Source organism: Pongo abelii, chromosome 1 (assembly GCF_028885655.2).
Source record: "Pongo abelii isolate AG06213 chromosome 1, NHGRI_mPonAbe1-v2.0_pri, whole genome shotgun sequence".
In the NCBI taxonomy this organism is placed as follows: domain Eukaryota; kingdom Metazoa; phylum Chordata; class Mammalia; order Primates; family Hominidae; genus Pongo; species Pongo abelii.
This window is the reverse complement of record NC_071985.2, coordinates 189,314,547-189,328,836: the sequence shown is the minus strand read 5'-3', so window position 1 is coordinate 189,328,836 and position 14,290 is coordinate 189,314,547. Positions and strand designations below refer to the sequence as shown.

At 56.8% G+C, this 14,290-nt stretch overlaps 2 protein-coding genes across 36 annotated transcripts in view; one reads left to right on the top strand and one right to left on the bottom strand.

Annotated features, from left to right (window-relative positions):
* The first annotated feature begins 74 nt into the window (after positions 1 to 74).
* On the top strand, positions 75 to 5,041 carry CCDC24 (coiled-coil domain containing 24). Of its 27 annotated transcripts, none has more exons than XM_054536271.2 (9): positions 75 to 256; positions 357 to 514; positions 831 to 898; positions 1,034 to 1,150; positions 2,395 to 2,469; positions 3,619 to 3,673; positions 4,112 to 4,181; positions 4,289 to 4,367; positions 4,449 to 5,041. In XM_054536271.2, exons 2-9 carry the CDS (start codon positions 389 to 391, stop codon positions 4,669 to 4,671), a joined length of 813 nt encoding a protein of 270 aa, XP_054392246.1. In that variant the 5' UTR covers positions 75 to 256; positions 357 to 388; the 3' UTR covers positions 4,672 to 5,041. The 27 variants fall into 27 exon arrangements, with proteins under 27 accessions (XP_054392246.1, XP_054392189.1, XP_054392215.1 ...); XM_054536214.2 differs by having other exon boundaries at positions 723 to 898; positions 4,453 to 5,041; XM_054536240.2 differs by having other exon boundaries at positions 723 to 898.
* Positions 4,996 to 14,290, bottom strand: part of SLC6A9 (solute carrier family 6 member 9) — a 35,157-nt gene continuing 25,862 nt past the window's right edge. For 7 of the 9 annotated variants that reach the window (XM_009251201.4, XM_054536088.2, XM_009251206.4 and 4 more), the window contains 9 exons: positions 11,356 to 11,488; positions 11,014 to 11,148; positions 10,815 to 10,918; positions 9,892 to 10,129; positions 9,666 to 9,800; positions 9,459 to 9,558; positions 9,270 to 9,370; positions 6,368 to 6,538; positions 4,996 to 6,252 (listed from right to left, as the gene is read on the bottom strand). In XM_009251201.4, coding sequence (XP_009249476.1) covers positions 6,058 to 6,252; positions 6,368 to 6,538; positions 9,270 to 9,370; positions 9,459 to 9,558; positions 9,666 to 9,800; positions 9,892 to 10,129; positions 10,815 to 10,918; positions 11,014 to 11,148; positions 11,356 to 11,488 — 1,312 coding nt within the window. In that variant the 3' untranslated portion in view covers positions 4,996 to 6,057. Of the gene's footprint in view, positions 6,253 to 6,367; positions 7,368 to 9,269; positions 9,371 to 9,458; positions 9,559 to 9,665; positions 9,801 to 9,891; positions 10,130 to 10,814; positions 10,919 to 11,013; positions 11,149 to 11,355; positions 11,489 to 14,290 lie in introns of those variants that run through there. The other 2 variants (XM_063712642.1, XM_009251232.4) reach the window with 2 other exon arrangements.

The following is a 14,290-nucleotide window of genomic DNA, read 5'->3' as shown; positions in this document are numbered from 1 at the left end:
AAGGTGAGTCTGAACTCCCCGCCGGCACGCGCCGCCTGCCGGACCAAACACGGGAGGGGGCGGGGCCCTAGAGTCGCGGCGTGGTTTCCCGGGTGATGGCCACGCGGAAGAGGTGGGGCTAGGGCCCTGGTTCCCACTGCCTGGTTTCTGGGCCCCCGGCATCCGAGTCGGCCAAAAGCCGGGCAGAAGATAGCGCCAAGGACTGGCAGTTCCGGACCGGGCAATCCCAGCCGAGGGGACCAGCGGCAGAGCATGGGTGGGGCTTGGGAGAGGGCGGGGCCCGTAGAGGGGCGGGGTCTGGTGAGCGTTGCCGGCGGGTCCGCGGTACCTCCCGCACTCTGACCTGCGGCCCGTAGGTCCGAGCCAGGGACGGCGGCGTCGGTGAGTCATGCTCCGGCACTCCCCCTCGCTGTGGGAGCTGGTGGAGGAGCACGTTCCGCTCCGGGAGCGACCCGAAGTGAAGAGGATTCTGGGGGAGGCGGCGGTGGACCTGAGCCTGGAGCTGCGGGCGGAGGTGGGGAGAGGGAAGGTGGGCCACGCCCCTGGCCTGCCCCACGACTCGGATGATTTCCCACCTCCTGCGGGTCCCTGGCCCTGCCGGGTAACTCCCGAGATCCTATCCTGGTCTCCCCTTTGACTCCGCCCTCTCCCTCACTCCCCCAGCCCCCACCATTCCGGTCACTCCCCTCCCCAGTCGCAAGGTATCCCAGCTCTCCTTGCAGGTGGCGATGTTACGGGCACTGCTCCAAGAGGCTCGATCCTCTCAAGCCCCCAGCTTCCGCCCCATCTCTGACCCCTCTTCTCTTCTGGCACCACCGCCTCTCCTAAAGGACCTCTTGCGCCAGGAACTCCGGCAGTTGCTCCAGGGTCTCCGCCACAAAGCCATCTGTGAGGGCAGGTGGGAGCCTCAGGCCTGGGCCCTTTCCCTAGATACCAGGTGGGCTAGCCCTGCCCCTAACAAGGAGCCAGGGTTGCCTTTTCTGTGGTTTCCAGAAAGGAGCCTCTCAGCTTCCTTCCTGTGCACCTTCTGCAGGGACCAGGCCCAAGCTTGGATCCAGTATAGCCCCAGGGTCCTGCACTTTGCCTTGGAGGAGCCCAGGTGTGATTTGCCAGAACAGGAGATATTCCAGATGAGAGGTGGTGGGCCCAGGTAAGGTGATGGTAGGAGAGAGGGATCTGTCCCTGCTTGGCAGAGGGCCCTAGCCCACTGGTGGGTTGCACCTGGCTCCATGCAGGAGATTCCAGTCACGGGCTGGGCACTTCCACCGCCACTTGTGATAGAGATCAGCCCATGAGGGCTACCGAAACCCAGAGGAAACACCTGCCTAGCCTGGGGACAGGCAAAGCTTCCTGGAGAAAGTGGTTTGATCTGCGTGTTGTAGTATGAGGAACAGTTTTCAGGGAGATGAAAGAGAAGAGCTTTGTAGGAAGAGGGAAAAAAGGAAGCCATGTCCAGCAGGTGGTTGTTCCTCCGGCCTAGAGAACAGGAGTGAGGGCTGGGCTAGGGAGGCAGGGAGAGCTGAAGAGGATGGCCACAAATGGTATTTACAGCTGGGACTGAATGAGATAAAATATTCGTAAGTGGATGGCAGCAACTTCTTATTCTAATCCTCACACAGCCTGAGGAGGTGGGCAAAATCTCCATTTTGCTCAAAAAGAAATTAAAGGCCGGGCATAGTGGTTCATGCCTGTAATCCCAGCACTTCGGGAGGATGGCTTGAGGCCAGGAGTTTGAGATCAGCCTGGGCAACACAGGGAGACCCCATCTTTACAAAAAGTGAAAAAAAAATTAGGTGAGGTGGCACACGCCTGTATTCCCAGCTACTTAGGAGGCTGAGGTGGGATAATTGCTTGAGCTCAGGAATTCGGGGCTGCAGTGAGCTATGATTGCACCTGTGCACTCCAACTTGGGTGACAAAGACCCTGTCTCTAAAAAAAAAAAAAAAAGAAGAAGAAGAAGCCTGGGCAACATAGTGAGACCCCATCTGTGCAAAAAATTGAACAGGTGTGGTGGCGCACACCTGTAGTCCCAACTACTCAGGAGGCTGATGTGGGAAGAGTACTTGAGCCCGGGATGTCAAGGCTGCAGTGAGCCAAGATGGTGCTACTGCACTCCAGCCTGGGCAACAGAGCACAATCTTGTCTCAAAAAAAGAAAAAAAAAAAAAAAGGAAAAGAAACTAAAGCTCAGAAGCGATAAGTGATTTGCCTGAAGTCACATACAATGAAGGGTGGCAGAGCTCATTTGCAAACCTAGGCTTCCAAACACTTACTCTTTGCACTATATTATATTGCCTTTGTGAGAAAAGAAACAGTTGTCTAGAAGTGATATTTGGGTCCTGAAGGCCTGGGGTGAGCAACATGGGGAGAGTGATGGTGACTTCATTGCCAGCAGCGGTCACAGAGATCTCAGCATCATCAAGGACCAACTGAACGTGTCCAACATTGACCAGGTGGCCAGACACCTGAGGTGAGGCCCAGGGGCACCTGTGTGTGTGTAGGCAGGGGTGGAGACAGGGATGGATCTTGAGGTGCTGGGATTGTGAGACAGGAGGTGGGTAATATACTTGGTGGGGAGACCCATGTGCGTAAGGCTGAGAGGTGGAAAGAGCTGGCTGCTATAGAGCTAGTGAGGTTGCTTTCAGGAAGCAGCCAAGTACAGATGCCATGGCCGAGCATGATGGTGCATGCCTATAATCCCAGCAATTTGGGAGGCCGAGGCAAGAGGATCATTTGGGCCCAGGAATTTGAAACCAGCTTGGCCAACATGGCAAAACCCCATCTCTACCAAAACAAATACAAAAATTAGCTGGGCGTGGTGGTGCACGCCTGTACCAGTTACTTGGGAGGCTGAGGTGAGAGGGGATTGATTGAGTCCTGGAAGGTAAGGCTACAGTGAGTCATGATGGATGGCAGAGCAAGACCCTGTTTCTTTCTTTCTTTCTTTCTTTTTTTTTTTTTTTTTTCTGAGATGGAGTCTTGCTCTGTCGCCCAGGCTGGAGTGCAGTGGCGCGATCTTGGCTCACTGCAAGCTCTGCCTCCCGGGTTCACACCATTCTCCTGCCTCAGCCTCCTGAGTAGCTAGGACTACAGATGCCCACCACCATGCCTGGCTAATTTTTTTGTATTTTTAGTAGAGACGGGGTTTCACCATGTTAGCCAGGATGGTCTCGATCTCCTGACCTCATGATCCGCCCATCTCAGCCTCCCAAAGTGCTGGGATTACAGGCATGAGCCATCGCGCCTGGCCGACCCTGTTTCAAAAATAAATATAAATATCTTGACACAGGGGTAGCCACAGAGGATTTCAAGCAGAGGAAGGGCTGTGATGTGGGGGAAGATGAAGGCAAGAAGAATCACAGTGCAGAAATGTGGGAGAGAGAAGGATGCCTGCCAGGGTGAGGCAGGCGAGGGGAAGACACTTCCTGCCCAGAAAGAGCCTTGCAGGGGCCAGAAGTCTATGCTGGGGCAGCCCCCAAGCAGCAGAGGGCAGTGTGGGCTGAGGAATGACAGGTTGGGTGGGGCTCCTGCTGAGGCTGGAGGTTGGGGCCATGTGGTGGACTCAGCTGAGCCCTGGTCCTGTGTCTCGGGTTCTGGCTGCTGCTCCCTCATGTCCCAGGGGCCTTCTGGAGAAGGAGTGTCACACCTTGGAGAGGGAGATCCCCATCCTGCAGGTGAGCCGCAGCCCTGGGCCCTCCCCCAAGCCTCACTGCTGAGCGTAGACGCTCACCTGGGTGAGACCCATGTACCTGTGTGCATACATAGGTGCATGTACAGGCTGTGTGAGTCCTGCATCCATTTCTCAGGGGTGCATGCTTGCGTGCACCTGCAAAATCCTGGAGGCCCAGGATTCTAGTTGAGCCCTTAAGGCCAGGGCCAACCGTTTTAGGTCTTTTGCCTCCTTCCTTTACCTAAGTCTGGGTACAGGCGCCACCACTATCTTGCCAAACTCAGCTCTTCCGCAAGGCTGGTATTCCCTGGGGAACGTGGCTGCCCTCACGGTGGATGGGCTAAAGGGGCTGCACAGGCCTGCCCTGGGGATCTTGGCCTCTGTATCCTGCCTTGCCCCACCCCTGCCATGAGTCTGGGCACTGACGCAGCTCTCCCTGCAGCGCTGCCTGGAAGAGGAGTATATGAGGCCTTGCTACCCCTCTGAGGCAGCCCTGGAGCCCACCCTGGCAGGTGAGGACACGGACCAGGGCCCAGAACACCCAGCCTCCTGCTCCCACCCCACACTTGTACACACGCTAGAAGAGCTGGGCACTGTCTCAGCCCAATCTCTCCTTCAGAGCTAAAGGAACAGAAGAAGGCCATGGAGCAGGAGCTGCAGGCATCTATGGGGCCTTCTTGTGTCTCTCCCAACCACAGGTAAACCACAACAGTAGACACAGGGCAGGGTGGACTGAAGGATCAGACCACCACCCCTCACAGTTACTCTTTCTTGTCCAGGCAGCGGCCCTTGGGGTCCTCCACACAGGGCCTCAGACCCCCGCTTCCCCTCTGCGGGGTTGCACCTCTCCAGTGCTGCCTGCCTGCACCTCCTCTGGAGCCCTGCCTTCGACCTCGAGGCCAGTCCGCTACCCACCGCTGGGGACGGCAGCTTCAGTGCAGCCCCAGGGCAGGGCCAGCTTCCACACCTATGTCCAGTGCAGCACCCCAGGCCCCAGCCTGAAGGGCTGGTCACCGAGTAGGCTCTGGCTTCTGCCAGGGCACACCTGTCTGCCGCTGCCGCCTCAGCTGCTTTGGCCCAGCCAGCTTCAGATCTGGTCTTGGATGAGCTCTCGCCAGGACCCCAAGGCTGTTGGTCTGTCTGGCCCTTGCCCCACCCCCTTGCCAGATCCCTGGTGTCTGGAGCTGAGTGGCTGGGCATCGGTCCCAATCATCAAAGCCTTTGGCCTTTCTCCTCCCAGGCCTCCACAAAGGGCCTGGCAGACAGAGGTCTCATTCCAGCCTAACTCTTGTCCCCTGGGGGACCCAGACAAAGCACAGCAGCCGCTCAGAGACAGGAATAGAAATTTCATTAAAATCTATGGACTTTAAAATCCTAGTGGTGCACGATGGGCAGGGATGGGCGGCGCACCGTTATTGCTACAGAGGATTAGAGGTGGCTTGGCCGGGGCTGTCACTGCACAGAGGACGGACAAATGAACACTTCGGGGATGCAGACACTTCAGAAGGGGCTCCCGCTCCAGATAGGGGAGGGGCATGTGGGCTGGGGCCATTTGGCACATGAACGAGGGCAGCACATTCGGGAAGACTGGGCCTTTAGCCTGATGGAGGGAGGGCAAGGGGGTGTCGTGCAGGGTCCCCTTCCCCGGGGTGCTGGGCTCAGACCTCCTGTGGAGCAGCCCCCACCCCATCCCCCAGAAACAAATGCTTTGGGCAGGCTGCTGGGTCACAGGCCTCTGCTGGCTGGGCCTGACAGCCAGGGCTGGAATGAGGGGCAGAGACCCCGGAGCAGCCCAGTGAGGTGCAAGCAGGCCTGGAAGACAGACTGGACCCGAGGCTGGGGGCGAGGAGGTGGCGACCACGGAGAATACAATGTTTACAAAAATAATTACACAGATAAACAGGGCTGGGCAGCACAGCCTGACAAGTAACACTGTGCAGCCCCCCAGCCCCTCATCCTGCCCCTAGGGAGGAATAGCCAAATGTGCCTGGCAGAGGCTGGGGTCTGCTCTGAGGGCAGGAGCACTAGTCATGGGGCTGGAGGCCCACCCAGAACCTCAGCTCAGGGCAGGGTATAAGGGTATCAGAGGCCATGTAAAGCCATCCAGGCCGCTGGGGACCTGGCCGGAGACCCCTCCAAAGTGCTTTGGACCTCCCAGCAACCCTCCACTCCCACCCCTTCCCCCAGCTGCCATCTTGGCATCCAAAGGACGTGTAAACACTGGGGACACGAGCATGAATGACTGCACTAGCAGTGGTGACCAAGGTGACAGCAGCCGTCCTGGCCAGGGCGTGGCAGGGGGCAGGCAGAGACACCTGGCCTCTGCCTCACCAGTCTCTGCGGTGGGAGCACGGGGTGGGGGTGGGGCCACTCCCCTGGCAGCTGTGCTCATATCCGGGAGTCCTGGAGGCGGCTGGAGCCGTTACTGCCCACAATGGGGATCTGGGCCTTGTCCGGGTGCAGTGGCTGGACCTCGAAGCCGTCCTCAGGAGAGGGGGCTATGGTGGGGGCGTAGCGCCCTGTCCGGTGCTCCAGGAGGGCAGGGCCCCAGTCTCTGCTTGGCTTTGTGGCATTTTTCAAACGCTGCATGAGGTAGGCATGGGGCACAGGGGCAGGGCACGTCAGGAGGGAGCCCTTAAGCCCCTTCCAGCCGGCCCCTCCCATTTCGCCTGGCTACCCAGCATGTCCCTGCCCTCACCTGGAGGAGGGTGTCCCCGTCTGTGCGGCAGAGCCGGAACATGGCGTAGAGGGGGATGCAGAGGACGGAGGACAGAGCCATGAGGAAGCCAATGGCCACGGCCCAGCCTGGGTACTGGTAGTGGTTGTAGGTGATCGGCTGGTACTGGATCACAGTGAAAACTAGAATAAACTGCACGGGGCAGGTGTGGGAGTGGGCGTGAGGCCGGCCCAGAGCCCAGACCCCAGGCCATCCCTCTACCAGCACCCTTTCCTCTCTGGTTTCCCAAACTAGAAAAGGGCATTTGGGGCAGAACAGGGACAGCTGTCAACATCTGGGCCGTGGAAGAAGCAGGCAGGGCCAGGGGGCCGGAGCGCGGTGAGTGGGAAGGCTCTGCGGAAGGGAGAAGTCTGTCTTTGCCACAGTCCTGAACTGGCCAAGCACAGTCGAGCTGCTGCTGCCTTTGGAATCAGTCAGTTCTGCTTGCTATGGCTCCCCGTGGCCAACTGAAGTAAGGCCACATCCTGGGCCTTTAGGCTGTCACCTGGCAGTGTGACCTCAAATTGTCTTGCCGGCCACACTACCCCGCCCTCAGTCACACACAGTGTTTCCCACCCACTCTTCATTTATTCTGGGGAATCATCCTCTGCATCTTCCTCTGTCAAACCCTATGCCAGTGCCCGTTCCTTCAAGAAGCCATCCCAGATTTCCTGTTTCCTTCTGCAGGGCCTCCCCACGGCGTTTTCCACCTGCTTCCCTTAGAGTGACTTGGTTTAATGTTTCCATAGATCTGGGAGCTCCTGGGATTGCATCAACTCTGGGGGTGCAGTGCCCAGTACAGTGCCTGCCACAGTCTCTTGTGTTGATTTGAACTGATTTGTGCAGCGAGGCAGAGGAGGATGGAAAGAGGGTAGGGCAAAGCCCTGCCTGTCTACGGCCGTGGAGACAGGGACATTCAGCCTGGGGAAGCTCCATGGGCTAGAAATGGTGAGTGTCAGGCTGCGGTGCTCTAGGGAGCCTCCTTGGAAAGAGATGAGTGAGATTGAAAATAAAACTTGTGGCTGCAGTAACAAAAGGAGTGAAAGGAGGCAGAAACACAGGCAGTGGCTGGCGGGCCACCCAGAGGGCCTGGCGGGGGAAGGGCGGGGGGGGGTCCCAGTACCCTCCTCCTGAGCCTCCAGCTGCATCCTGGAGCACAGGGCCATATTCTAGAATGCAAGCCCCACATCCAAATTGGGGGACCCTCCGGAGACACTGCACACGATGGGAGCTTATAACAGGTTTCCTGAATGGAACAGATCCTGACCTACGTGTGGACAAATCCTTCGTTTGAGCTGACAGAAAGGTGGAGTTTGTCAAAAAGAGCTTTTCAGAAATATGAAAAAGGAAAGCCCCCAAAGAAAACACAACAGGCCAGAAAGCCAGGCTGGAGTTACCCCAAGGAGAGGACTCTAGGCTCCCCTAAAGGTAACTCCAGCCTGGCTTCCTGGGCGCAGGAAGGGGCCCGCCTGCTGTGCCTCAATCTTGTGGAGACACCGGATCCCAGCCAAGGCTGCCCCTACAGATCCTTCTTGTGCTTGTCTCCTTCCTGCCCCCGCCCTTGGCAGGTGCTCCCTGGTCCCTCCCCAGGACATCAATCTAGTCTGAATGCTGGCAGACCCTCTGAGCCACAGAGGCTGAGCTCCCGTTGGGCCACAGCCCCAGAAGGCATGGCACTCTGGGGTGGTGGTGCCTGCCCTCCCCTGCCTCCCACCACCGAGACTTCCGTTCCTCCTGTTTCAAAGCTGGGCCAGTGGCCAGAGGGGGAGCCTGTGCCAGGCTCGGGAACATCCTATAACCTACAGGGTGGAGGCCTCAGCCCTCCACGGGCCTTTATTCAGAAACATGAGCCGCAGGGGAAGTCCGGTGCTGAGCCCCCTGTGCCACCGAGGCATTAAACATGACAAGAGTGTGGCTCTGAACACTGCCTGGGCCACTGGGCCAGGCCTCTGACTGTCACTCAGAGGTGGCCCTGCCTGTCCTCTGTGGAGTGACCATTACACTGTCAATACCTGCCTTCCCCAAATCCCACCCCAAACAGGAAGGAGCCAAGTCATATGATTTTGGCCCCTGGACCGTTCCTCCCTCCTGCAGAGGTGTTTCTAGTGTGGTGCTGGCCCAGGCTTGGAATTGGACTACCTGATTTGAATTGTGGCTCTGCCTCTTATTAGTTGTGTGACCATGGGCCAATTACTTAACATCCCCGTGCCTCAGTTTCCTCATCTGTAAAGTGGGGATAACAATGACACCTTGGAGAGCTCTATCACGGGTTACATGGGAATGGTGTGTGGAAAGTGCCTGCTTCCTTGCCATGGTGGATTCCTTCCACCAATTCAGCTCCCTGATGGGAATTTCTCAGCTGTTGAATATTCATAAAACCTGGAACTCCCCTTCCCAAGCCACCCACCTCACTGCCTGGAAGGCTTGCAAAGTTGCCCCCATGCAGAGCTGACATCTGACTCCACAGCCTGGTCTACCAGCCTTGGGCTGCTGCTGGAACACTGGTTCCCACCACATAGCCAAGGCCCCGGAACACCCTCCCTAGAGGGAGGGGAGATGAGGCCAGCAGGCAGAGGGTGACACGCTATCGATATTGACTCCTGAGTCCCCGGGGGTGCCAGGCAGGAATGTCTGAGCAATGTCTGCAGTCAAATACAGGCTGTGGCACTCCCCTCCTAACCTGAGGCCAGGGCCTGGGCAGCTCTGAGTCGCCACACGCCTCTCTGACTCCCTCCAACCTCCCTCAGCCTCCCAAAGGCCAGAGCCATGGGTATGGAGCTCCGGCCAGGTGCAGGAGCTCCCACTGTCCCTCCGCTGGGTCCCAAGAGATGGACACATGGCCAAGGAGCAGCAGGGGAAGGGAGGGGCCGGCCAGGAGACTCACAAAGATGATGGCGGGAGAGACGAAGCGCCAGCAGATCTGAAAGAAGAGGGGCGGTGGGAATCCCAGCATCATCTGGATGTCCTGGAAGTAGTTCCGGTGCCCTGGAGAGACGGGGGGTCAGCAGGCCCGCAGGACAGAGTGGGCGGGCCAAGGGCCGGGTCGCGGGAGGCCGGAGGCTTGAGTGCTCACCATAGATGTACATGATGGCCACACACATGATGCAGGAGATTACCACCAAGGAGAAGCTGGCCGCATAGTTGTCCATCAGCAGCAGCCAGTAGATGCCTGCCTGGGGAACAGCGGGCGGCTGTGGGAGGCGCCTGCAGCCTGGGCTCCCCGACCCTTCCCTCACGTCCTGGCAACTCTGGGCCAGCCCTTCCCTTACGCAGCTCTTACCTGGCTGGTGAGGGGGATGCCCAGCAGGAAGCCAGCCACAGCCACGCCCAAGGTCACATAGGTCTTTTTCTGCAGGATCCACTCATTCCCCACCTCATCCACAATGGCTGTGACCAGCGTCTCCAGGAGGCAGAACTGCAGGATGTGGCTGTCAGATCGGGGACCTGCCCCTTGTTCCTGTCCCCTCCCTTCCCCCAGCCTCCGGTCCATGTCCTGCACCTCGTACCTGAGTGCCCAGCCCCAGCAGGATAAGCATGAAGAAGAAGAGCAGAGACCACAGTGGGGAGATGGGAAGTAGTGTGAGGGCCTCGGGGTAAGCCACGAAGGCCAGGCCAGGGCCATGGTCTGCCACGCGGGACACATCCACGCCCAGGTGATTGGCCATGAAGCCGAGGATGGAGAAGATGACGAAGCCAGCATAGACGCTGGTGGCACAGTTGGTGATGCTGATGATGACACTGTCCCTGATGGGGAGGAAAACAGAGTTCAGCTTCCCTCTCCCCAGTTTGGGCCAAGAGGAGACATGGAGACACGGAAAGTTCTAGGAACAAAGGCGACCCCAACTCTTTTTTTTGGAGTGGGAGACAGGGTCTCACTCTGTTGTCCAGGCTGGAGTGCAATGGCGCTATCACAGTTCACTGTAGCCTTGACCTCTTGGTCTCAAGCAATCCTCCCACCTCAGCCTCCTAAGTAGCTGGGACTACAGGTGTGTGCCACCACACCCAGCTAATTTTCTTTTTTATGCTTTATAAAGAAAGATGGGGTCTCACTATGTTGCCCAGGCTTGTCTTGAATTCCTGGGCTCAAGTGATCCTCCCGCCTTGGCATCTCAAAGTGCTGGGATTACGGCATGAAGTACTAAGCCTGGCCCCCAACTCCTTTTCTGGTCTGTTCTGGGCATTTTTAAGTGAGCCTGAGCTGCCTGAGTCCTCACAGACCCCTGGGACATCACTGTCCCCATCTCTCTTCTCTCTCCTGCCTAAACCTCTCTCCCCATTCTCCAACAACTTTATCCAGAACCAGTATTCCCAGAACCGCAAGATCATGAGGGAAAAGGAGGCCTGGTGGGCCCACGGCTTCACTGGAGCTGGGATCAGGCTGCAGAGAAGGCAGGAAGGGGGCAGCCTTAGCCCGGCAGGGAGCACTCACCGGTAACAGTTATTGTGGAACTTGTTGTAGGAAGCCATGGTGATGAGGCCTCCCCATGCGCAGCCCAGTGAGTAGAAGATCTGGGAGGCAGCATCACCCCACACCTGCAGGGAGGGACTGGCAGGTGAGGAGCTGTGGGCAGAGGCAGGCACCTCCCTGGCGCCTCCCCAACCCCCTTCCGGTTTCCCTCACTTCCCACCTTGGCCTCCAGGATCTTGTCCCACTGCGGGGTTAGGTAGTACATGATGCCGTTGAAGGCTCCCTCCAGGGTCACTCCACGGACAAAGAGAATGGTCAGCACCACATAGGGGAACGTGGCCGTGAAGTACACCACCTGGCACAAGAGAGCTCCATGGACTCTTCTGGGCTCTCCCCTCCCCTGGGCACCACCACCCTGGCTCCCTAATCACTACCAGCCCCCCGGTCCCTCTCCTGCTCCGGAGTCCCTTCAGCATCCCCTCCCTGCAATACACACATAACCCAGGTAGGGGGCAGGGTCTTTCTGGGTGGGCACAGACCCTGCCGGGGGAGGGATACTTGCTTTCCCTGAAGACTTGACCCCTCGGATGAGGCAGAGGAAGACGACCACCCAGGAGACACCGAGGCAGCCAAGGAGGGGCAGCCGCACCTCCCCAAAGTTCCCGATGTCGTCTGACAGCTTCAGCACGTACAGCCTGGGAAGGGGAGACTCTGTCACTGAGGGCCAGCCGCCGCTGCCCAGCAACAAATTCCCAAGGCCCAGGGCCCACCTGGCCTGTACCCTCCTTTGTCATGAGGTCCCAGCAGCCACCTTGTGTGACATGGGAGCTACTTCAGGGGCCCAGCCCTGGCTGGCCCAGTCCCCTCCACCTGCTGCAGCCCCTGGGGAGCCCGACACAGTCCACTGCTCTGCAGCCTTTCCCAGGCCCTTCAAGGGCTCCTGGAGGCCACACCCCAGGCTTGGGTGGTCTTCCTAGTCCCTGCACGAGGAGATCTCCTTGTCCCCAGTTGGGCTCAGCCCAGATCCTTGTTTGCACATTTCTCCCTTCAGGAATGCCTTTTCCTCATCCTGTCAGGTGTCACCTCCTCGAGGAAGCCATCTGTGAGCATTTCACGTGCACCAATTAGCTCTATCTCTGATAAATTAAGGGAAGCAGTGGAATGCTTAGTAAAGATTGGACCCTGGCCGGGTGTGGTGGCTCACACCTGTAATCCCAGCACTTTGGGAGGCCGTGGTGGGCGGATCACCTGAGGTCAGGAGTTCAAGACCAGCCTGGCCAACATGGTGAAACCCTGTCTCTACAAAAATTAGCCGGGCATGATGGCGGGTGCCTGTAACCCCAGCTACTCAGGAGGCTGAGGCAGGAGAACTGCTTGAACCCAGGAGGTGGAGGTTGCAGTGAGTGGAGATTGTGCCACTGCACTCTAGCCTGGGCAACAAAGCAAAAGTCCATCTCAAAAAAAAAAAAAAAAAAAAAAGATTGGACCCAAATTTCTCCCCTCTGGGTGGCTCCATCTGGCACCCTATGCCATACCAGCTGTGATCTTTTGATCAATCAGACATTTACGTGCCCGGGCCTGTGCTAGGTGCTGGGCATACAGGCCTGCAGGGGCATCTCCCCAGCTCTCAGGGAAGAGGGCAGAAAACAACTGCTCTACCTCCAGCACCAGCATTCAAAGTAAAGAAACCATTTCTTGTTTGAAGGATTTTTTTTTTTTTTTTTTTTTTTTTTTTTTTTTTTTGACACAGTCATGCTCTGTCACCCAGGCTGGAGTGCATTCATGCGATCTGGGCTCACTGCAACCTCCGTCTCCCAGGTTCAAGCGATTCTCCTGCCTCAGCCTCCCGAGTAGCTGGGATTACAGGTTTGCACCAATACGCTGGGCTAATTTTTGTATTTTTAGGAGAGACGGGGGTTTCACCCTGTTGGCCAGGCTGGTCTCAAACTCCTAACCTCAGGTGACCCACCTGCCTCGGCCTCCCAAAGTGCTGGGATTACAGGCGTGAGCCACCACACCCGGCCTGAAGGATTTTTTAATACTTTGTCTAAACATACATGCTAAACAGGTAGTGTTTTATATTATTATTATTGAGACAGGGTCTTGCTCTATAGCCTAGGCTGGAGTGCAATGGCACAATCATGGCTCACTGCAGCCTCGACCTCCCAGTCTCAATCGATTCTCTCACCTCAGCCTCCCAAGTAGATGAGACTACATGTGTGCACCACCATGCCCAGCTAATTTTTGTGTTTTTTGTAGAGATGTGGTATCGCCATATTGCCCAGGCTGGTCTCGAATGCCTGGGCTCAAGCGATACTCCTGCTTCGGCCTCCCAAAGTGCTGGGATTACAGGCGTGAGCCACTGCACCTGGCCTATATTATTTTTGACTGCAAGAATACAGCATTACAGTGTTAGGGACTGAAGAGTTTAAAAGGCTAGCCTGGAAACCAAATGATGAATTCTAGCTTTATTTTTATGGTACCATATTCTGTTTTTTGTTTGGTTTTGGTTTTGGACCACATGCTTTTGAGATCAAACAGCCTAAGGACATTTGGAACCCAACATATTTACAAATGACCTCTTGACACATGACATCTCCAGAATTACTCTGCATTGCTTTAAAAATGTCTCCACATGACAAATCTTATTTCCCCAGCCAGGTGGTGAGTGCCTCGAGAACAGGACCCTCAGGAACAGGTCCCACAGGGGCTGTGGTTGTGCTGCCTGAGCTCCTATCAGCAGTCTTAGTGATTTAGGCTGCATTATCTCATTTTGTCTTTAAAACCAGGTAGGTATCACGACCGCCCGATTTCATGGACAAATGACTCTGAACGACCTCCCAAGGCCACAGCTAATAAGCGGCAGAGCCAGGATTTTAGAGGAGTCTGTGTGACTCCAGAGCTGCCATGAAGACCCTGGGGGACAGGAGCTGGGTCCCACAGGGACTGCAGAAGTGAGAAGGCCTGGTCATGAGTTTAGGACCCAGTAGCAGGTATCAGACCAGCACAGGGGACTGGAAGGCAAGATTGTGAAGAGGGTGGCGAGGGAGGGGAGGACCCTGAGTGAGAAGGGTGAGTGGGCAAGAGGCAGACATGGGCTCAGAAATCTGCCCTTTGAGCTTCTCTCGCTTTAGAGTCTCTTCATCTTACTTTTGATTAGCTTCCCTCATTCGTAAAATGGTGATTTCTAAAATCCCTACACAAGCTACCTAACAGGGTTTTTGTGGCACTCCAGTGAGATCGTGCAGCTGTTCAAAGGGTCGTTGGAGAGTGTGGACTAAACACCTGCACAGCCACCCCCATCTAATTCACCCCGGCACACCCAGCAACAGCAGCACCAGACGGGCGCAACACACACAGATTCTGACACAGCGACTGCTGCCTAGCTCCTTAACCTCTGAATGGCAGCCTCTGAATCTGAAAATATGGATACTAATATCTACTTAGATAATATGCCTGGCATGTAGTAGGTGCTCAACAATAAGGGTGCTTCCTTT